The sequence below is a fragment of the Columba livia genome, chromosome 5 (assembly GCF_036013475.1).
Source record: "Columba livia isolate bColLiv1 breed racing homer chromosome 5, bColLiv1.pat.W.v2, whole genome shotgun sequence".
In the NCBI taxonomy this organism is placed as follows: domain Eukaryota; kingdom Metazoa; phylum Chordata; class Aves; order Columbiformes; family Columbidae; genus Columba; species Columba livia.
In genome coordinates this window covers 52,369,470-52,392,347 of record NC_088606.1, presented here as the reverse complement: position 1 = coordinate 52,392,347, position 22,878 = coordinate 52,369,470, and the positions used below count along the sequence as shown (strand labels likewise).

Genomic DNA, 22,878 nt, shown 5'->3' with positions numbered 1-22,878 from the left:
TGCTGGGTGGGATATGCAGTGACACAGCCCAGAGAAGCACAGCCCAGAGGACAGCCCAGAGAACAGAAGGATGCTGGGGAGGGGAGGATGTCCAAAGCCTAGCGAGAAAGGACCAGTCCTGCTCACAGTTTTCTTGGGCGTGTCAAGGGCAATTCCAACTGTTCAGAGCTGCACCAAGACCACCATCCTTAAAAGTGCAAACTTGAAAAAAAAGAGAATAAAAAATTTTCTTTATTGCATGTTGGGGTGAAGGCACTCCACTACTTATGGCAAGTGCTGCCTGAGAAGGACCAACCTGCTGCTCCACCTTAGGCAGCACTGCTCCTCTCTGTTCTGCGGAGGGTGCATGCCCACAGCACATTGGCTGTGTGCACCTGCAAGGCAGCACCCACTCGGGCAGTGGTGAGGGTGTGGGCTCCTGGGGGCTGGCTGGGGCTGCCTTTGCCACTGGCAGAAAGCGAGCAGGGTCCCTTCCCCTGGGGCAGATGCTTCCCTGGCAAGGCAGACTTGACAGGCAGGTCTTTGGGAGAAGGCAAGTTTTGCTTAGTGCATCACGACGTGACTGCCATGCAGCACCGGAGGTGCAGCGGGCGTGTGCTCAGCCCGCACACTGCTGTACGTACGGTGAAGCCTGGGGAAAGTCCCTTGGACTTAAAGGCAATCATGCTTGCTTGCAGAAGCTTGTGGGAAGCAGAGGTGAACTAGCAAGCAGGAACCACTCAAAGAAGGTGCTCTGTGGGGTGCAAAACCAAGTGCTGCTGCCCCACTGAGGGGAAGCATCCATGTTGTCCACACGGACATGGGTAGATGCGGGGGCTCACTTCTGCTGAGGTGTGAGTTTGCCCACCCATGCTGGGGTGCGTAGCACAGGGAAGGGCCCTGGGGCAGGTGTGTGAGCCCTGGGGGATATGCAGCAGGCATCCCTGCATGCCTGCACCTTCTCTGGGGAGTCCTTCAGCACAGTTTGGGGGCCAGTATGGGGCAGGGTAGGTGACACAGACACCTGTGCCCCGTGTGCACCTAGAGAGAGCCTCGAAAGCATGGTGGGTAGGGCAATCTCCCACTGCCCCCACTTGCCCCCCGAGGGCTTGGGGCTCGCCATCCAGCTGCGAGAGGCGCTCAGGAGATGCCCCCAGCACTTCGGCCAGGGACTGGGGTGCGGAATCCCATCTCCTCCCCTCACCTGCGTGTGCGCCTGGGGACGAGCGCAGGCTCCCGCCCCTCCCGGGGCCGGCCGGGGTGGGCCAAAGCCCCCACTCGGGAGCAGCCCGCGAACAAACCGTTCGGCAGAAACTTTCTGCCCCCTCTTCTCTTCCCGAGCTGGACTCCGGAGGGTTACGAGAGAGAAGGAGGGAAGAAAGGAAGGGAGGGAGGGAAGAGAGGGGGTTAGACCGCTCTGCAACATTATTGGCTGCGTGGCCGGGCTGGTGCTCGCTGGGGAACTCAGAGCATGCCCATTGGGGGGGTATAAAAAGGGGGCAGCCGGAGCGCCCTGCCTGTCTCCTCGCTCGTGGGGCAGCCAGTCGGGAGCAGCGGGCAGTCAGGCAGCCGGCCCCTCTGCCCCGGCCAGGGCAACGCGGTCAGTAAACACAAAAGTGAGAGCCACCCAAGGGGCAGCCAAAGCAGGAGGAGAGAAAGAGAAGGGGAAAAAAAAAAAAAAAAGAAAAAAGGAAAAAAGAAAAAAAAAGAAAAAGAAAAAAAGGCAAAAAGGAAAAAAGAGAAAAAAGAAAATAAAAGGAAAGCGTTCGCTTGCTCGCTCTCTAGAATAACAAAATACCTGATCGTCACAAAATAGCATCCTTCAGACAAGATCAAGCAGGGACTTGACATACCAAAAAGGCAAGGCGAGGAGAGCGAGCCAGAGCGCGGGGAAGGCGAGCCAAAGCCGCGATCGCTGTCAGGGCAGGAGAGCAGCATGTCAAGCGCCGTGGCACACACGGATGAGCGCTGCCGGCAGCCTGCCTTCCTTCCCGGCCCGCCGCCGCCGCAAGAAGTTGAGAGTAGCAGCGGGAGCGCCAAGGTAAGCGCCGCTCCGCTCCGCGCCGCTCTGCGCTGTCCGCGCTGCCCCTCCGCGGGCAGAGGCAGGAGGGCTCCCCCGTGTCGTGCCGTGCCGTGCCATGCCGGGCAGACCCGTGCCATGCCGCGCCGTGCCATGCTGAGCTGTGCCATGCTGAGCCGTGCCATGCCGAGCCCTGCCGCTCGGCGCCGGCCCCGCTGCCCGCCGTCCCCACGCGTGTCACTAGAGGGACCCCGAGAGCCGGCCTCGCCGCGGGCTGGCGGGGCGGCCGCGGCTCTGGGGTGCGCGGGGTGTCCCCGGGGGGAGCCCCGCGTCCCGGCGGCTGGGACAGCTCGCCGGCTGCCCGTGGCTGCAGCCCCCGCACCTTGCGGAGGGGATGCTGGCAGCGGGACCGCTTGCTCGCCCTTTGCGCGGCCGAGCGGCGGCGGGGAGCCGGCGCCGCGAGGGGCGGTCCCGCGTGGGGAGCCGCGGAGGGGCGTGCGGGGCTGGCCGGCGGCAGCGCGGGTGTGCGGGGGCCAGGCTGGCCCGGCGGCGGGGCCGAGGCTGTGCGGGGTCAGGCGGGGCTGCGCCGCCCCGGGCTGCCCGCGGCGCTCCCTGCACTCCTGGGGCGGTAGTGGGAGCGGGGAGACACTGGTAGCGGCACGGGGAAGGGACAGACAGTTCTCCGGCTTCGGAGACCAGGGGGATTATTAAACTCTCTTCTGCAAAACACTGCGGCATGTTCGGTCTCAAAGGGATAAAAATACAGAGGAAAAACAAGAAAGCCAAGCCAAAATTGAGTGAGAGTTAATGGTTGGCGTGCAGCCTTTGACTTTGTGCGATTTTTTTTTCTTCTTCCTTCCCAGTTGATTTTCCCTACAGTAATTGTTTTAAAAGCGCAACTTGGAAGGGTTTTAGCACTCTTTTGAGCAGTAGGGAATTGGGGCACATGAGGAAACTGGGATTTAGCATAACTGTACCAGCAGATGTGGCTGCCTTGCCTCGAGCCAGTGGTACTTTAGCAGGGTTTCTGATACGCCAGGTCTCGCTCAGTCGGCGTGGAGCAATCAAGTGTAAAAACAAGGTTTGTGTGGGTGGTTTTAAATAGACTTCTCAGGAGAACTGCTGCTTTCAACCCTTGAATCAAGGCTTCCTATACAAAGTCTGTAGTTTTCTCCCAAATCCTGGGATGTGCTTGAGAGGCCAAGGCCTGGATTTCTTTGAGTTTATTTGTTGTCAGGTTGTATGTGTTTTTTTCCTTTTACTTAGCAGTATTCAGTGTGGTGGTGTTGGTTGTTTTTTGTGTTTTTTTTTTTTTTTTGTTTTGTTTTGTTTTGTTTTAATTATATTCCACCTCTTGCTTTGATTTAGAGTGGAGTTGAGGAGCCTGGGTTGTGGGGTTTTGTAAGGGTGACTTTGTGCTAAGGACATCTGGAGGAAAGAAACTGACTGACACTTCTGATTGGAGGTTCACTGAGCTGTTTTGGACCCAACTTGACAATTCTGGTGGGGGTGAATGGGTCAGAGCTGTAAATCTTGCTCCATGTTGTCAACACCCACACAAGTTCACTCAGCCTTTCAAAGGGGCTATCCCAGCTCCTGTGAAAATTCATTAAGGGATAAAAGATTTGACACCGCGGGTCCCCTCCCACCACCACATGAAATTTGAGAGCCAAAATGTATCTGCATGTGTGTCCCAGAGCTTTTTCTGACAGGTGATCCTTTTTGTAGCCTGGCTGGAGGGCTGCTGTTTTGACCAGGCAACCCGGAGGTGTCAGTGCGTGTCTTCCCATTGATTCCTGTGGGCTTTGGAGTGAGCCTGGCTTGCCTTATGGAGCACCAGAGAAAAGCATTTCAGTACTTTTCTTTTTTTAAATAAAGCAAACACAGCAGGTGAGGTCTTATTTTTAGAGGGACTGAGAAGTTGGTGTGTTTCCAGCAGTGCATATGAGCACTGCATATGAGTGGCCCACTCTCGCCCAGCTCGTGTCCTGGGACTGACCTCTCTGATCCTTCTTTGGGTTGTCTTTGCTTTTAAAGACTGCTGTGTGTGTCTTAATGGGGAAAAGAGATACTGGTCTCCTTCAAGATGTTTGCATGAGGGGTCAGGAGAGGTGGGGGCACTGGGGCAAGAAATCTACCCTGGGGTAGCAGCCTGGCTCTGAAAGGGTTAAAGCTGTTCTTCCAAGACATAGAGCAAGTTCAACATGTTGTGGGAATATCACTTGCCAGTAGACTCCAGTCACCACAATTTCTGATTTAACAGCTTAACTTGCTGTTAACTTTCCCTGATATATGCCAGGTTTTAGATGGGAATGCAGAAAGGAGAGAGGAACAATAAAGGAGTTAAGTGAGGCTACTAAAATGGACTTAAATCCCTTCCCTGGGTCCTGCCAGCTGTCTTTAGAAGAGTTAAGCAATGTTGCATTTCCTTTTTTTTATGCAGTAAATCAAATGTTTCTGGGCTGCATACCAAAATTTGTGCAATATGCTTTTACTCCCCAGTGGGGTGAGTAAATGGTACTGAATACCCCATTCACCTTTTTCAGCTTGATTTTTCCACAGCTACAGTAGTCCTTGCTGCAGCACTGATAGATGTGGGGTGCAGGCAGCCTGCCCCAGCCCTGTCCCACTGGCAGAGGAGGCAGACGTCTTTCCTCGCTTGCAGGATGGGAGGCAGAAAGGTGACCCCCGGCTCGGGACGGAGTGGACTGCTGATGGGGATGAGCAGTGAAGACAAAAAAGTGAGGGCTAAAAATAGCAGCAGCATTGCCAACCTCAGCCATATAAATGTCATGTGAGCCAGGTGCCAAGAATCATGAGTTTTTTATTTTTTTTCAAGCCTGAGCTAAATAGCAAAACCCGTGGTCCTGCGCTGGTTTTATTTGCCTGACAGCTCAGTGGTCAAAAGTTTTGTGTTTTGAAGCTGGCTTTTTCCAGGCTCATTATTTCTCTTTTAGACTAAAGGGAGACACTTCTGCAGCACAGCACGTGGCGGCTTCGCTCCCATCGGGTACTGCTGGGCATCTCATCCCCAGGCCTCTGCCCAAGATGCAGCCCGGGGTGGTTTTTGGTTGCCAAGACACCTGCCTCTGCCGGCCGGCCTCTGCTAACCCTTTACTACTTGGCACCTCGGGGCATTGTGGCCTCGTGCCCTGCGCGAGGGTGCCTGTGGGCAGGGGTGGCACTTGCTTGGCACGTGCCAGGTTGGCACACACCTGTGTCCTGCCCCTTCGGGAGAGCTGTGCTCCAGACCAGGACAGCTCCACACTTTCCTGGGCTGCCCTCTGAGAGCAGGAGCAGTGAGAGATGCTCAGCAGCTCTTGCAGGCAGTCGTTGGAGTAGTGTAACGGGTGGAGTGTGATGGAGGCTGGGATGCACAAGCTGGGGTTTTCCCCTCCTGCTTACACCGCTGGGTTTGAGCCGATGACTTATCACCATGCTCCCTTTTAAACGCTGCATTGCTCCACAAAAAAGCAAGAATTTTTTTTCTTTTTGCTGTCCAAGTCCAAATTTTGCAGACTGGGCCATCTGTCAATTCCCTCCTACATTTTTCTGTTCATATTAAATTGTAATAAGGGCCAGACTGAAGAAGGAATTAGGTCAGACAGGAGGTTTAGTGTCTGTTTTTGGGGAGATGTTGGTTGCCCAAGAGAAGCACCACGGTTTGGTTGGCTCAGCACAAGCCTGAAGGCAGGGGATGCCAGAGCTGTCCTCCGAGATTTGGCAGTACGGCCTTGTAGCTCATAATGGACTCTTGGCCCCTGACTCCCCAACAGCTGGACAGAAATTGTCAATCCAGCTGAATCTGCAGCAAATTCTGAAAAAATCCTTTAACAGCCTCAGGCAGGAGGGTGGCTCTGCTACAGACCTGCCCTCAGGCTTGTTCCTGGAACATCACAGCAGCCCCAAGACAATACTCTCTGTTGACATGTTGGCATGGGCTGCTGAGAGGTTCTGGGGGGTCCTTGGCCATGGGTGCAGCAGCCTGTGTCATGAGGGGGGAATATGCAGCAGTCCCGAGGCAGCCAGGAGCATCCTGCACATGGCAGCTCATGGCTGAGCTGGCTCCAGAAGCAGCCTGGCTTTGCACAGGTACCTGGGGGAGCAGTGGAATGCAGGAGAGAGTCACAAAGGATGGAGAGCAAAGCAGACTCTCTCCAGGCAAGGAGAGGCCAACATCATGGTCCGGTGGCTTGTCTGTGCCTCTCCTGCACTGAGAAGGCTGCTCTCAGGTGTGATTCCCAGGATGGTACAGGACACCTATGCAACCAAAAAATTCCTCTTGCATTGCCGTCTTGCATGCCGCGTGGGGTCTGAGCCTTTGTTAGAAGGGATTCGGTACTCAGGTTTTTGGGCACGAGGCGTGCCTTGCACTGCTGTTCCTGCTGCCCCTGGTTAAACTGCATCCTGAAGCATTTGACCTCTCTGCAGGCAGGTGATAGGGAATGGCAGCTGGCATGGCTGATTCAACCTGCTTTGGCAAGACTGAACCTTGGTTGAGAGTAGCCTCTCTCCTAGTGGACACAGGACCTCATCGTTTGAGAAGGCACCCCACTTACGTCTCATTCCTTTATTCCTGTTACTCCTGACAAGACAGAGGCTTTCTAATAAAAATTGAAGGGTTTTCCAGATGTCAGTGTGAATTTACTCCTGTCCCACAGCTGAGGGTTCTGTACCTGTCCTAAAAGCAGTGCTATCCCATATTTCCAGCAGAGAATGAAGGCTTGGAGGAGTTCACAGGGCTTTGACTCATGATGCTAAGCAGGATTTGGCTGTGACAACTGAAGATGCATACAACCTGGGCAGCCAGCATGGTGCTTGCACTGGGTTGTGGGCTGCTGGTACCCAACCATGCTGTGCCACCCTATTTTAGGGAGCAGCACCTGCTCTGGCAGCCACAGCAAGGCCAGTATGAGCTGTCCTGCATGGGTACTGCTCATCCCTGCTAAGGAGGATTAGGAGGGGGGAAGGATCTATTGAAAGGTCACTGGGATGCACTGAGCTGCTGACAGTACCCCACAAGCCTGTCTAGCCTTTGGGTGAAGCCTGAGGGCTTTTCTTCCACAGGGTCAAGTTTGGCCAAAGTCAGAGGGAAGGGCTTATCGGGTTGGGTTGTTTTGCAGCTCCATCAAGCTGGAGAGAGACTGCAGCACTGGGTAGTAAATAAAGATGCTTTTTGCTTTGCTGCCCGGTTTCTCATTACAGGCTGCTGGAGGGAGCAGAGAGAATCCAAGGTGACAGTGGTGGAAAGGGCTGGTGGTTGATGTGTGAGCAAAGGGGGACTTCATCACATTGCACACCTCCATGTTAGCCCTGAATGACAGTGCGGGGGACATCCCTGCTCTCATGGCTTCAGGGAGGCTTCCTGGCTGGAGTTAGGGGGTGCATGGGCACCCTAAAAGAGCTTGAGGTGGAGGCAGGGAGGGCTGCCAGGGGCCGCCTTGTGCCTGTGGTGCAGGTTGCGCAGGAGTGGGTATTTTCCAAGAAGCATAATTTTTTTTCCACAGAAGGTGTCAGGTCTCCCCAGCATCAGATATCGCCCTGCCAACAAAACCTCACTCTCCCTTTGCTTCAGAGCATCTCAACCCTTTCTCTAGACTGGATGTGGAGGAAAAACTGCATTTGTTACCCTTTCCCCTGAGGAAGCTCCTTCTTGGGGACTGGCTCTGGCTCAAGGGAGGACAGCACACAGCCTGCTCATTAGCTGCTGCGCTTGATGCCCGTGTGAGCCTAACTGGGGATGGGGGATTATTTGGGTGTCCCGGAGACCCATGTCAGTAACTTCAGTGGCAGCACTGGCTGCTGCACATCTGCTGCCCTGGCAATGAGCTGTTGGTGTTACCTGCAGCCTGGGGATACCAGCAATCAGGAGCTGCACATAAAAAAAAGAGGAAAAAGGGAAAAAAAAAAAAAAAAGAAGGAAGCGGGATTGTTGCTGTCTTGTTAGTTGGAGATCTGGCTGCCAATGCTGCTGCATCAAGGGCATGACTCAAGCAGTGCAGGTGATGCTGCGGTCATGCTGGGGAAGCCCAGTGAACACCTGTTGGCCACTGGAGAAAAAAATCAAGGTGAAAAGATGTTGGTGGCAAAACATTGCAGCTTGGCAATGTGATGCAGTCACATCCCAGTGCCATCCCTCTGCCCATAGTGTAATATACATCAATACCCCCCAGGTGTGCTGAAGGGTCTGGTGCTACTGGAAAAGCTGGCCCTGGTCCCATCACTTGATGATTTGAGCCCAGTTTATTCCCAGGGTTCTACCTCTCTTGTCTAGAGCCCTGGAGGGGTTTTGCCCGCCTGACTGATCTCTGCCAGCACAGGCTGAGCAATACGATGGGCATCGAAGCTCCTGTTGAGGGGATGCCCCCCTCAGCCTACCTTGACCTTGCAGCCTTCATTTTGGCTTTTCTTGCTGCTGATCCCTGTACTCCTGCTGCTCAGGAGAGCTTGTGACTTGTAAACACGGTGTATTTCTCGTGGCAATGATTTGAGCTACAGGCTCATAAAAAATTGGTAGCAAGGGTGGCTTTATTGCTGGCAGGACTGTAGCGAGTCCCCGGGGGAGCTGGGCTAATTTCCTGGCTGTGCTGCAGACTTCCCCCGTGACCTTGGGCAAGTCATTTAATCTATCCTGGGCTTCGGCTCCATCTCCAAGCATCCCGGGAGGGTGAGGTAATATTCATTAACTGATACTGTTCTTGAGGCTAGATGTGAAACCCAGCGTCTTGGCTGAGCGTTAGCAGGGAGAAGGGTTGCTCCGCTTGAGATTTAACATTGCCCCATGCTGGCTGCTATTTTCTGCACTTCATTTGCCCTCTTTATTTTGAGCTGACCTGTCTGGCCACCATCATTATTTGGCTGTGTATATACCATGATGCTCATCACTGAGGGACTACAACACCTTGAACTATCCACGGGTTTTGCCTCATCCAGTGAGGCAATAATACCCTCACTTTACACCTACAGAAGCTGACGTAGAGGTAAAGCTGTTTGTCAGAGCTGAGTCAGGGGAAATCTTTGGGTTAGTTAGCAAATATCCAGGGAGTTTCTTTTTTCGTCCTCTGTGCTGCCTGGTAGCCCCTTGGCCCTTGTTGATGATGCCTCAGGCACATTTTCCGTGGTTCTGCTCTGCTCCTGAAGGATGTCTTCTCCGTCCCAGCTCTTGTCAGCAAACATGGCTTGTGCAATCAGCCCCTCAATTGCCCGAGCCTTGGTTGTGTGGGTCTCTCTTACACCTGGGACGAAGGCTGCTGCTCCCTGGCAAAACCCAGCTTTCCTCAAAAGCAACTCTAGGACAGGTTGAACTTCATTTGTCTCTGCTTTGGGGAACATGCATTCAGGGGGGGCATGAAAACCTGTAATCAGAACTGAAAAAAACCCACCTCCTGATAATAATTTTAATGATTTCCCATTTAAAAGGGGAGGGGGGTGGAAATTGCGCTGTTGAAAGAGCTGGAGGAATAAAAGCCTTTCAGATGTAGGCTGAAGTGAGATTTTCCAATGGAAAATCTGCTTCAATGCAAACCTTGTCTGGCCAGAGCATCTGACCAGCAGGACGAGCACGGGCAGCCAGCCTCGCACCAGCGGCCGGCTCAGCACTGCCGGTCCTTCCCTGCAGCATCCTAACATGTCTCGTCATCAAACCTTGGGCCTGCTGTGGGTGGGGGTGCATTTCCCAGGGAAGCTGACAGAGACGGGTCCCTTGCACTGTGTTAATGCTGTGCCTCTGTCCCCAGGTGCAGAGGATGTGTGCGGCAAGACGGATGCTGCTGCTGCTGCTGGCTTTCCTGGCCTATGCGCTGGATTCGGCTGCGGCATATGGCACAGCGGAGACCCTCTGCGGTGGGGAGCTGGTGGACACGCTGCAGTTCGTCTGTGGGGACAGGGGCTTCTACTTCAGTAAGTGCCAGGTGGCTGCCAGCAGCAGGCAGGGTGCTGCCCATGCCCTGCCCTTGCCTTCGGTGGAACCGGGCTGGAAGGGGAGGGAGGTGTTTTCCAGCTCAGTGCTTTTTGTGATTGCCTTGTTCTTGGTGGCAGGCCAAGAGAGAATCAAGAAAAGTGATGTGCTCAGGGTGACATGCACCCACCTCGTACTGGTTTTGGGGACTGTCTAGTCCCATGGGGAAACTGAGTCCTGCTTTGATGCTCAGAACAGTTGAATATCACTGGGAAGCCATAGGTGGTTGGTGCACCAGTGATGTGGGCAAGTCATTAAAATGATGAGTATGTGTGCGGATGGCTCTCTGCTGAGCTTGGGCCCTGGCTTATTTTTAAACCTTGCTGCCTAAGTGCTGCACCCGAAAAGCAGGCGGGGGAGCTGAGCATTCCCCTTTTCTGGGCAGTCTTTGCTTGGGTATAGCAGCAGCTTCTAGGCAGCTCCCAAAATACGCTTTGTGACCCCCTGGCTACCTGCCAGTTAGCCTGTCTCTGAAGAGTGATGTCTTACCCTTTTGCAGCGCAGCTATTGCCAAAAAATGTAGTGTTGCTATTGTCCACAGAGTGCAGGTGGCTTCAGGGCAGTTGGCTTGAGTGGTCGTTCCACCAGGATGCTTTGGGGGTTTGGACTGTTGGCATAAGCAGTACAATGGCTTAGCTGGTAAATGGGCAGGAGGAGCAGCAAACCAGTAGTGGAGGCTGTTCAGTAATCCGTGGGTGAATGTGCCTAGAGTGTGACACCTTGTTTTAGTGTTTCAATCCCCTGCTTTGCTTGGGAGAGGGAAGACCCTGTGTCTTGCTATCCACTGAGGCCTGAACTGCAGAGTGACTGACAATAAGAAAGTTGCAAAGCGAAACAGGGAGGAAGAGGATGAAGATACCAGCTGCACATGGTGCCATGCTTTTGGCAGTCTTGCCTCTGCCTTGGGAAAAGGAATTAAAAAGTCACAGGTTGTGTTTTGGAGTAGTGGAGTTGAGAGCCAGCCTCCCTGTCTGCCTGTTCAGGCAACGGGGTGCTGCAAAGTTAGGAGACAACCCTGGACGTCCCTTCCCAACCTGGATTCTCAGCCAGACTTGGTTGATGCTGCCTGCTGAGGTTGGGCAGGCAGAGGCACAGGTATCCCACATCCAGCAGCAGCCAGTGTTTGGGCTGTGTAATTTTGGGCAGGCAGCTGGGCTGCAGGGGCCTTTTCAGGTAGCTGGGGTGATCGCTGTGCCCTGTCCCAGCTGAGCAGCAGGATGTTTTCATGGCCCCCTGAGCGCTGCAGGCAAACAATGCTTTTGGGGACACCCTGGGCACACTTCCTTCCTCTTGCCTAGCCAAGCGGAGAGGGTTTGCATGTCAGCAGCCCTTCCTCTTCTCATCTCCCCCTTTCCTTTGCCAATGAGCCCCATGACGGAGCTTGGCCAAAGCATCGTGTTGGGGGCTGGCCTTAGCAGCACAGCAAGGAGCTGAGCTCCTCTCCCGCTCTCACACCTCTTCCTCTCCCTCTATATATAGAGTAGTATCCGTCTCACTCCCCTGGTTTCTCTTTCCTCCTCCCCCTCTCTGGGGATGAAAGGGAATGGGGCTTTTGTTTTACAGACAAACTGACCTCCTCCTTTCACCTCAAATAACCCAGCTGCCTAGGCCAAAATAACACCACTTTTGAAGGCAGACAAGTCGCTTGATGCCAAGTGGCCAGGCTGGTGCTTGCAAGGGGATTCTTGCCTTTTTTTTTTTTTTTTTTTTAATGTTATCTCCCATCCCCTCTTCTTCTTTTTGAATATTTCTGGGGAGCCCAGGTGCCGGGGGATGAAGCAGTCACATCCTCAGCATCTGGCCAGCCTGTGCTGTGCAGGGCTGAAGATGTTTGGGTGATGGCTTTAGTTGACAGAGGACATGGACATCCCCAACTCACTTCATTTTTTACTTCTGTCTCCATCAGTTGGCTCATAAAGTGATAAATTCTCCTGATCATATTAATCTTAATTCCTAGACCCTTATCACTACACTAGTGTCACTGTACAGGCTTGATAGGGCATGGTTATGTTGCATGATCACGAATTTATGTCTTAAAAGTGGGCCTGTGTTTGTCATGAGCACTTCTCAGCGTGGGGCATGCGACCTGGAGAGCGGCTTGTGCTATTGCAGCCATTTGTACCAGAGGTAAATGACTTGGGCAGCCTTGTCCTGCAGGTAGAAGTGGGCCCTGCTTGCTGGATGCAGCTTGTTGCAACCATCCAACTGGTAATCTTGGAAAAAATGAAAACAGTATGAAGATCCATTATCAGTTTTCTGCTGTGGTGGTGATTTGAGTAGTGAACCAATGCTTTGCATTCTTACAAGGGAGCACTTAGTTAGCAAAGCTACCTCTGAAATACAGCGCTATTTGCATCCATGCAAGCAGGTGCAGCATGCCGACGCTGTTTCATGCCCCGACGTCTGCCAAGAGGGAAACATGCAACCTAGACTGAGGAGTGTGCATCCCCTGATAGCTGGGATGCCCATCTGTCAGCTGGCATGGGGAGCAAGCCCCAGCCCCTGGGTACCTTTGGCAGCATCATGACTGGCAGGTGTTTGAGGCTGATAATGTTGAAGCTGTTGAGAGCTGGGGCTGCCAAAGAGCTGCACCAACAGGGGCAGGAGCCGGCAGCGCTGGGGTTACCCGGCCGTGGGACGCAGGGTGGGCACTGTGCTGTGCACCACTCCAGCCATGCACCACATCCCAGGGGTGCCTGGGCAAGCTTCAACTGGAGCCGCATGTGCTTTGCTCTCCACCTCTGCTGTGATTCCTCCCCTCTGTTATTTCTAAGGCTTCTGGGGCTGGTGCACAGGTGCTGGCATCCTGCCGTGGGGTCAGGAGCCCATCTCCTCGCTTCCCAGAACCCACCCCAGGGATGGCAGAGTGGCCCATGGAGGGATGCTGAGTACAGCCCCAAGAGAAAAAAGCGGAGTGGGTTGAGAGGAAGCCTTGGTCGCAAAGTTGCTGTCATGCGCTGCCGGCAGGGAGGGGAGAAGGGGCTATGGGGGGAGAGGCGTCCGACTTCTCTGTAAACAACAGCTCCTGTTTCCTCCTTTCCAACAGCTGATAAGAATTTAGCTCTTTGCAGCCGCTTGTGCTGACGGAGCACATTCTTGCGCGCCCGCCGCTCCTCCGAATAATACTAGGAAAAAGCAGGGGGGAAAGCGTGGTGCCGAGGTGGGGGAGGGCCAGGCCGGGGGCACTGGGACGGGGCCTGGTACTGCACAAAGGCCCCCTTGTTGCTCCCGACATTCCTGTGACAGGGGCGCGGGGACTGTTTACACCCAAAGTCCCCTTCCACTCGGCTTGCCGCCTGATTGACTGGAGGAGAGGGGACCTGGCTGGGGTGGCACCGGCACCACACACCCCTTTCTGTAGCATCTGTCCGGCCCCAGTGAGGGTGGGGAGGCCAGAGCAGCAGGGTGGCAGTGCCAAGGAAGGGACCCTCCTGTTCCCCCGTGGCCACAGCGGTGCCACCGCATCTGGCGCGGAGTCAAAACTGAGCTGCAGGTATGCGGCCTCCAGGCTCTCCTGGAAATGAGTTTGGCTTTGCACTGCCACTGGAATGCCCAGCCCTCTTGGTTGGGATAGCCCATAGCTGGATGGGAATAACCCTAGGCAGCCAGAAGGCTTGCATCTCTGGGCTTTGTGTTGCCGGGCTTTACGTTACTGGGCTTTGCAATGCTGGGTTTGCACCCCTGAGCTCGGCCGCTTGGCAGAGCGGTGGGAGGTTTTGGTGGAGCACAGTTTGGGGAAAAAGAGGCCATAGTCATTCATTGAAGGCTGAGAGGAAGCGTGTTTTCTTGGGAGGAGACAGTTATGGCTGCAATGGGAAGTGGCCTGGGCACCACAGTGGTGCTGCAGCCCACTGCCCACACAGCTCACCCTGCGGGCACGGACAAAGTGGCAAAACCCTCCTTGGGTTTGGCAGTGGCAGTAAAGTGAGATACTACCCATAGATAAAAGCTAGGAAATTAAACCTTTAGTCCATGTGTAAATAGCGTTACGGAACAAACACTTTTCCCAATCCAGGTCAGCAGCGATATTGCTGTTAACCAGCGATGTCCTAGTATCTCTTCCTTGGATTGTTGTCTCCAGGTACTTTCTGGGACTAAATCTCTGTTTGTTATATTTGCCTGTTTTTTTTCCTAAAGTCATTCTCCCACAGAGAACTGTATTGGCATTGGCGAGATCCGTACGGGTGATTATGTAATGAGTAATGTGTCCTATCGGACTGTCACAGTGGAGCTGGCAGCAGCACCAGCAAGGGGAATGGCACGCAGCAGCTTTATGCAAGAGAGAAGGGGTGGTGTGTTGGGGCTGGGGGCTGTGTGTGTGGCTGTCAGCTGGGCCAGGGGAGGAAGGGGCTGTCCACTGTGGTGATCCCTGCTTGGAGCTTGCCCTGGTGGTGCCGCACCTGGGCATTTGCAAACATGCTGCTCTGATCTTCCTGTGTGCTCCCATGCCAGAAAGTGCCCTTGATGGCAGGGCAGTGAAAATGGTGCTGCTTTGCTTGTTGGGTTTTTTTCCCCCTCCCATCTTTCTAAACAAACACGTAGCTGCAAGTGGGCAACTTCTGTTTTCAAGAGGAGATGTAACTTCTCAAAACCTCAACTTCTCCCTGAACTGTCTGTGTTAACACTTGTGCAAGCTTCTGTTCAGCGAGAGTGTGAACGCAGCCCTCTAGGTATGTGATAGCAAAGTGGGGTGACTTGAATTTTTTTCTCTTTTCCTTCGAAATTCTCCTTCTACCCATGCTCAGGGTTCCTTTCTGAAGCAGCCTAGTGCTTCAGGAACCTGGTGTGCCCACAGGTTTGCGCACTGGGGTGGAAATATGCTAAGTGAGGTGAGGTCAGTGGCACCACGGGTCTTCCATGGACCTCGCTGGACATCACGTGCACCTGGCCCCAGGCTGGATCCTCTCCCTTGTCTCCCTTGCTCATTGCCAACCAGATTGCCTGCACCAGCATCACTCATACATCTGTGGGCACCCAATACGCCTGCCCTGCCTTTAAAGGGAGGACCCAATCCAACCTGCTTGTTGCCCACAAGCATTTATAGAGAGAAAATTGAATTCCTAACAGGGCTTCCTTTGCTGAGCCTTTACCAAGACGGAACCATCCTTTCTCCTTCCTGTGAGGCTGGCTGAAGGCTGTGCCTAAAGTTTTTCCAGAGAAAAAGAGAAAGGAAGGGTGATGGTACAGGGGGGATGAATGTGGAAAGTAGAGCATTTTAAATTACTCCTGAAGGTGGGCTGCATGGTATAGGTCAACTGCCCCATTGCCCTACCATGTTTGCTCTCGTGACCCCTGAGCACAACAGCAATGTGCCTGCATCAAGCAGAGGGCATCCCTTTGATGGGGACACATCTGGTTTCAACAGAGAGCAGGTGCCGTGCTACCAGGGGCTTTGCTATTACAGAGCCTGCAGTGAGGTACAGTCATGGGCTTTTTCATGCCATCATTGCACACATGGAGCTGCATTGTGCATGCAGGGCTGTGTTGAGCATGCAAGTCTGTGTTGCACATGCATGTCTTCACTGCACGCACAGAGCTGCATTGAACGCACAGGGCTGTATTGCACATGCATGTTTGCATTGCACATATGGGGCTGCTTTTCACATGTAGGGTTGCATTGCATGAACAGAAAACTTCTGCACTTTATCCTGAGGCACTTTGAGTGGGCACCTGAATGAGGTACCCCCTGAGGAAACTGGTCAGTGCCTTCCAGGCCAGGGCCTGGAATCTTAACCAAGGCCAAATACTTGAGTGCTTGTTTCATCGTTAGCATGTGAGGGGACCACAGGTTGTGGACGGAGCCAGCATGGCTGGGGGGCAGGGGCTTGGCCAAGGTCAGCATGGTGAACAGCATTAGGCATCACGTCTCCCCAGCTCGCTCTCAGTTTTTCCCATGCCCAAATTCTCCAGGCCAGGATGTGGTACCTGTTTGCAAGCCCTGCTAGCGCTGGGCTCTGCTTTCCTCCCTTGGAGCATCTTTTGCAGGGAAGAGGTGCTCCTGGAAGTGTGCAGAGACCCTGCCACAGACCCCACAACAGCACAAGCACATAACACTGCATGTGAAAGTGAGGAGAAAATCCTTTTGTTTTGGGCCAGTTGATGTTTGGGAAGTCACAATTCCCAAGGAAATTTGTTTTGCATCAGAAATTTGATTTTGCCTATGTCTTTTATTTCAAGAGAAGGAGGAAAACCAGTGAAAGTGATGTAAGGTTTTCCTCTGGAGAGCTTTGGCTGTCATTGAGCAGTGACATGAAATGTACTTGGTTGTTGCTGCACCAAACACAGGCTTTCGCATCCTTCTGCAGGCAGAAACAGGAGAGGAACCCTTATTAAAAGATTAAGTTTAATAGCTATTCTTGGCTGGTGCAGGAGCCTGTATTCTTTCTGCAGCTGTCTCAGAGCTGTCCCATCTGGTAAAATTTAGCCGCCTTGGTTCGCTTCACCTGCCTGAGCATCGAACCGACGGAGGGAGGTTGGCAGCCGCAATGCTGCGCTGCTTCTTTCTAATAAAACTCGCTTGCCAGGATCAACATCGGAGACGGTCGCAGTAATCAGTGCAGCGCTGGCGGCCGGGCTGGGCTTGAGCTTCCTCCCTTTAGCTGTGCCCAAAAAGGCTGCCCGCACCGGAGGTGTAGAAGGGGAATAAATCACTGTCATATAAAGTGCCTTTAATTAGCACTGCACGCACACAGGGAGCCCTGTTGGCATCAACAGTGTTTGTCTGGGAAAGCCTTAATGTGAAACTCGGATGGTTTGCGGGCGCGTGTCGGCTGGTTTGTGAGAAGGGCTGCTATTTTTGAAGCATGTGGGACCCACCAGACTATGGTGGCTGGTGGAGGGATGCCTGCAAGGGCGTGGGTGCCGTGAAGCGGAGAAGAAGGTATGGTCCACATCATGGCTAATGCCACTGTCTCTGCCATTGCAGGTAGACCGGTGGGACGAAATAACCGGCGGATCAACCGGGGGATCGTGGAGGAGTGCTGCTTTCGGAGCTGCGACCTGGCTCTGCTGGAAACCTACTGTGCCAAGTCCGTCAAGTCCGAGCGTGACCTCTCCGCCACCTCACTGGCGGGCCTGCCGGCACTCAGCAAGGTAGGGGGGGCTGAGCCTGGTTGGCGGCTCTTCTTCAAAATAAATAGCAAGAGAAAATATGGGAAGGCCATGGGTGGGAGAGGATGAACCCCAGCTGCAAGGTCTGCTGCTTCTGCAGAGCCTTCAAGAGATGGCCACTGTTGGTGACTCATGCCAAATACCCTGCAGAAAGTCAGCTTTGAATAAGGTGGGGGACTAGAGGTGGGTTGATCATAGAATAATAGAACAGTTTGGGTTGGAAAGGACCTTTAAAGGTCACCTAGTCCAACCCCCCTGCAATGAACATGGGCATCTCCAACTAGATCAGGTTGCTCAGAGCCCTGCCCAACCTGACCTTGAGTGTTTCCAAGGATGAGAAAGTGTTTCCGTGGGATGGATGAAGCTCAAAGAGGTGCACCCCCATCCAGAGGGTGGGCAGGCTTGCGGCGAGGCTGATGTTGCTATCCCATCCCCTTGCAGGAGAGCTTCCAGAAGCCCTCACATGCCAAGTATTCCAAGTACGACGTGTGGCAGAAGAAGAGCTCCCAGCGGCTGCAGCGCGAGGTGCCCGGCATCCTGCGGGCCCGCCAGTACCGGTGGCAGGCGGAGGGGCTGCAAGCGGCCGAGGAGGCCAGGGCGTTGCACCGTCCCCTCATCTCCCTGCCCAGCCAGAGGCCCCCGGCGGCACGAGCCTCCCCTGAAACAGCTGGCCCCCAGAAATGAACCCTGACTGGCCGTCTTGATTTTTGATCTCCCAGGGGAGGGCGGGAGGACTAGCAAGACCCGGCCCCCGAGCCCCTCCGTCCCCAGGGCTGCCGAGCCCAGGAGCGGGACAGCGGGGCACCCTCACGCTGCTCCGGCCCCAACCAAACAACTGACACAGCAAGGAGGGGATTGTGGCGGCGAGCAGCGCCGCTCCCACCACATCGCCCTTTCGGGGTTGGGGGGGGGGGTTGTTTCGTTTCCCAGGCCTGTTTCGTTCCCCTGTGCCCCCAGTATTTCCAAGCCTGTACTTGCAAAAGGACAGTTCGGCACTTGAACTTTTTGCTGCCAGGCACTGCGTGACATCCCTAGTGCCAACGCCAGAAGAAAAAAGAAAGAGCAAGAGGGAAAAAGGATATGAAGTTAAAATTTTTTTTTTAATCTTCTTTTTCTTGAGAAGAAGAGTCCATTCCATGTCTTTCTTGACAATAAAGTGAAAAATAAAAATAAAATGGGGAGAAATATCGAGGAATATAATTTTTTTTTCACCTCATTCCCACCCCACTTTTTTCTTCTTTTTTTTTTTCTTTTGGTTTTCTTATTTTTATAACTTTCTTTTGCACCTTTAGAAGAAAAACGTACCTGAGAAGAAGTTCTGAGGAGCCCCCATCTGCATTTTTGTGTGTGTGCTTCATTACAAGATTCCAAATCGACTTGCACCTTTTTGAAATCATCGATGACGTGAGAAAGAGAGGAAGAGGAGAGAGAAAGCGAGAAAGAGAGAAGAAAAAGGAAATGGGAAAGACGAAAAAAAAGAAAAAAGTGAGCTGATGCTCACTTTAAATGGAGGAGGCGTCTGCATTGCACATTTGCCACGGATTTAGTTGATTTATATATATAATATATTATATAACTTTTTGGCAAAAAAAGCACTATTTTTATGGGACATTTTGTGTAGTATCTGAAGAAGGATTGTAATGTTTAAAATGTGTTATGGTGCTAAAGTAAGTTGGAAGGGAAAAAACCCAGAAATAGCAAGGGAGGGTGGGGAGGGAAGGACAAGATAGCAAATACTGAACTTGAAATTTTAGCTTTTCGTTTTAGGAAAAGTGTGATAAATGTGTTTCTTTTCTCTTCTGAAATATAGCTTGGTCATGACCATATGAGCTAGTTGGCTGTTACTCATGTACACAGATGCACGCACACACAGAAATACATCGACACGCGTCCTTTTTTTTTGAAAAAAAAAAAAAAAACAACAAAAACCAAAAAACAAATCCACCACAATTTAGACTAAAAGGGAACTGCTCTAGAGACAAACTGTGTTGAATGGTGAAGGTGTTGCCTGTTACAACTCGAGGCCCTGCTTCTGCAGAGACCCCAGTGGACCTTGGCTTTCCCGAGCCGCAGGGGAGCCCCGTTCCCCCCACCCTGACGCCTCGCTCCCGCCGATGCTCCGGCCAGCGGGTGGGCAGGCGAGCGACCATCGCTGAGCCCCTGCAGAGGTGTCAGCTCCGTGCACCACCGTTTCCTTTTCCTTCTCTTGCCCTTTGCGTCCTTCTTGCCGGACCCCCTACTCCCTGCCCTGCGCCCCCTGCTCTCCTCCCCTCGCGCCCAGGGGCTGGAGAAGAGGAGGAGGGATGCACCGGGTCGGCTGCAGGGCTGGGACCACTGCACGGGGTGAGATGGGGCGGGGGTAAAGGCAAGTCTCTAGTTTGAGGCTCGGGACTTGGTGAGCGGATGGATTTGAGAGGTGGGCAGAGGGCTGTAAAATAGGTTGGTTTTAAAATAATATATATTATCTGTCTAGGAACCATAAAAAGGGGGGAATCAATTACATCTCCCTATGATATACTCTCACTTGCTAATAAAATGGGGACACTCTGTTAACCAGTTCTGTACTTGCTTTGTCTTATATATCCATACATTTAAAACATAAAAAAAAAAGACTACTTGAATTGTATTCTATTTCGTGTTTTGGAGGGGAGGGCTAGGGGGAGTCTTGACAGGGGGAGGATTTTAATGTATAATCCTTTTGTTTGTTATTACCTTGCAATGTTGAGCCATGAAGCCTTTGTTTAAAAAAATGGCACTGCAATACACGACAAAGAAAATCCTTTATTTATTTTATTAAATATATATGGAAAAGAATGAAAACTGCTCCAAATTAGAAGGGGTGGGGAAGGGAAGTAGGTGGGGTGGGGAAGGCAGAATAAAAACAGAGCAATTGCAAATAATTCACCTTTTTTTTTTTTCTTTTCATGTGTCTTTTTTTAAAAGAAACCTAGTTTTTATTTTTTAAAAAGAGAAGTAAAAGCTTTCCTGGATGCTTTGTACCAAAAAAGAAAAAAAAAAAAAGAAAAAAAAAAAGAAAAAAAGAAAAAATCTGTTAAGCAAATAAATATCCATCCAGAATATGAAGCCTGACTTTTTCTTTTTGTTTATTTTTGCTGCTGGGGTGAGAGTTGGGTGGGAAGGAGGCCATGCCAGGCGCCACTCTTCGTGGAGGAACAGAGTGTGTTGCAGCTCCTCTTTTCGGGGCTCAAACCTGCAAGAGAGTGTGAGATGCCCTTGAACCCAACCCTGAGACCTCAATCCCATGGCAGATGCGCCCTGAACCCACCATTATAAATACATGCTCAGCGATTCTTGGTGAGATTTGGGTGTGTTTCCCAGCATCTGTTGGATTTGCTTAGCTCTTACCAGTTTGGGCTGAATGGAAGTTGAAGATGTGCCGAAGGCAAAAAGGAGAAAAAAAAATGTTGTATCTAGGTTAGGTTTCCTGGTAGATGGTGCTGCTCTCGTTTCTCAGGGTAGATGTAGCCTCTCTCAAGTATTTAGTGATCCTGGTGAGCTGCTTTTCATCACATGGAACCACTGTGCACCAGTGCAAATGGGAGGCAAAATACTGCAGTTCCAGATTGGTAGTAGAGCAACTGCTGGACAAAAAGTGCTGAAGAATCCCTAGTGCCCCAAGTCAGGCAGACACTGCATGGGCTGCACAGTCTCACTGGCATGGCCAAGGACTCTCTGCTGCTTTGGGGTAAGGGACTTGAGTAAGGACCTCGCCAAGCCCAACCTCCTGCACCAACTTGGGCCAGAAAAGATTTTTCACCTGAAAAGTGGAGTTTCTATTTAGGCACTTAAAAATGCGTATTTTAAGCCTGTTTCTTTTTCAATTTTGCAGTAAGGGGAAAAAAAATTCTCAGAGAGTTTTTCCTCTTGGGATTTTTGTGGTTGGTCAGGAGGGGTTTTGTACAGATGCAGGCTCGGCTGCTTACTTTGGACGTGTACTTTATTTCAGGTGGAGACCATCTGTGCAGAACTCTAGTTTTCTATGCACTAAAAGGTGTCCCTATGAAGGGGTGACTTCATCACTGTTTCTGGTGGCCACTGTTGGAAACTTTGGCTTTGGGAGATTTGGTCGCTTTCTGCTCTTTGCTGTGTAAACTGCTATCATGGGGGAAATTTAGAGACTATAAAAAACCAATAAAAACTTCAGCTAAACTTCTTGCCTGTGTCCCCCAGGGAGCAAAGCAGCAGTTCTGGAAACACTGTAAGGGTGAATGTGCTGTTTCTAAGCCTGGCTTGTCTTTAACGCTTCTTTCTGTTTTATCCTGTCCTGGGTCACCATGAGGCCAGACCAGAGCAGCTCATGGTTTTGGATACTAGAAGACTGTTCAAAATGTGCCATCCTGCCTTTTGCCCTGGCAAGGACTGGGTTTGCTTGCAAGGAAGGACCCAAGCCGCCACAGGAACCCCTGAGATGGGTCCTAGCCAGTGGGTGGGAGAATGGGACCTTTGCTTCAGCTCAAGTTTCTTCTGTTGCCTGCAAAGCCTCTTTGCAAGTTGGCAGATAAGTCACAGGCTTAGCTTGGAAATCTCAGACTGCAGCCTTGAGAACAAACCCAAGATGCATATTTGCGCAAATGGATGGGCAGAATCAACTCTGGTTTTTGTTGTCATGCCTCTATACACAAACACAGCTCCTAGGGCTTAGCTGCTGGATCGCAGAAGCATTGGAGGCTGCAGCAGTGACCATCAGTGCTCCCTGGGGAGGGACAAGTGGCAGGTCTGAGCACCCAACTAACCTCCATGTCCAGCCCAGCTGGTCCAGCGACCTCGACCCACTGCTCTGCTGATATGTGAGAGGGTGGGAAGGCAAAGGATCATTTCAGCAGAGAAGTCTGAAAGGCTGTGTAGTGTCCCAGGAAGGACTGTGAAAGTCAGGTCCTTCTCCTAGCCCAGCCTCAACTCTGGTCCCTGGGTCTCAATATTATCAAGGAGCTCTGCAGGAAGAGGAGAGCAAAAGGTTTTTGCATAAAGCATCTCTTTAGAGGGCATTTTCCCAGTGTGATACACACAGGGATACTGGGAAAGAGGCAAGGTGCAACTTGCTGTACAGAAAGAAGCAGCCACAGTATTTGCGAGGTATGTAAATCAGTGTCTCTGGCTTTGTCTGGATAAGGGGAGGTATAGGGTGAAAAAACCCCACCAACCAACACATATTTTTCCCTTTTTTCCCCCCTTCTACATTTTCTACATTATTTCTTAGATTTTTGTTTGTTTGTTTGTTTGTTTTAATCCAGAAAGAAGCTGAGCTTTTATCCTAGCTTTCAGTGAGTTCCACTAGTGCCATTGGGATGGACTGAGCCTTCAAACTGGTTCCTCTACCTCTGTATCTCATAGCAGCTTCATCCCTTTCATTGTGCTTGCTCTCAGAAGCTTGGTCTTCCACTGATGTACCTAGCTGCTAAATGGAGGGAAGAAGCATGTCTGTTGCTTTTTAAAACATACTTTATTTCCCTGTTGCATGTATTATCCGCTGATGTTTTACATGGCTGTGGGGAGGCCTGGCAAATGTGCTGATATATGCTTGATTATTTCACTTGCATGCCCTCAGCGAGACTGCAAGACTCAGACACCTATTGCACTTGTTTGTAACGCAGTGTCAATAAAGCAAAGCAACTATAACAACCTTCTCACATCTGGTATCTTTTTTTCCCACACTTTATTTTTAAAGAGCAGGTGAGCTGTAAAACACCCCAAGGCTGAGGTAGCACAGCAATTCCATGGCTGTCAGTGCAGCTGAAGGAGGAACCCTGGTTTGAAAGACAAACAGACCCCATGTCCTAGGAGAGATCTGTTA

At 51.9% G+C, this 22,878-nt stretch overlaps 2 protein-coding genes across 2 annotated transcripts in view; one reads left to right on the top strand and one right to left on the bottom strand.

Moving 5' to 3' along the window:
* The first annotated feature begins 1,477 nt into the window (after nt 1–1,477).
* Nucleotides 1,478–19,006, top strand: IGF2 (insulin like growth factor 2). Its single transcript, XM_065065166.1, has 4 exons — nt 1,478–2,020; nt 9,736–9,898; nt 16,882–17,048; nt 17,508–19,006. The coding sequence occupies exons 1-4, from the start codon at nt 1,916–1,918 to the stop codon at nt 17,748–17,750; spliced, it is 678 nt and encodes a 225-aa protein (XP_064921238.1). The 5' UTR covers nt 1,478–1,915; the 3' UTR covers nt 17,751–19,006.
* Nucleotides 18,973–22,878, bottom strand: part of MRPL23 (mitochondrial ribosomal protein L23) — a 254,387-nt gene continuing 250,481 nt past the window's right edge. The window contains exon 6 of the mRNA XM_065065171.1: nt 18,973–20,277. Within this exon, the coding sequence (XP_064921243.1) occupies nt 20,272–20,277 (6 nt within the window). The 3' untranslated portion in view covers nt 18,973–20,271. The remainder of the gene's footprint in view (nt 20,278–22,878) is intronic.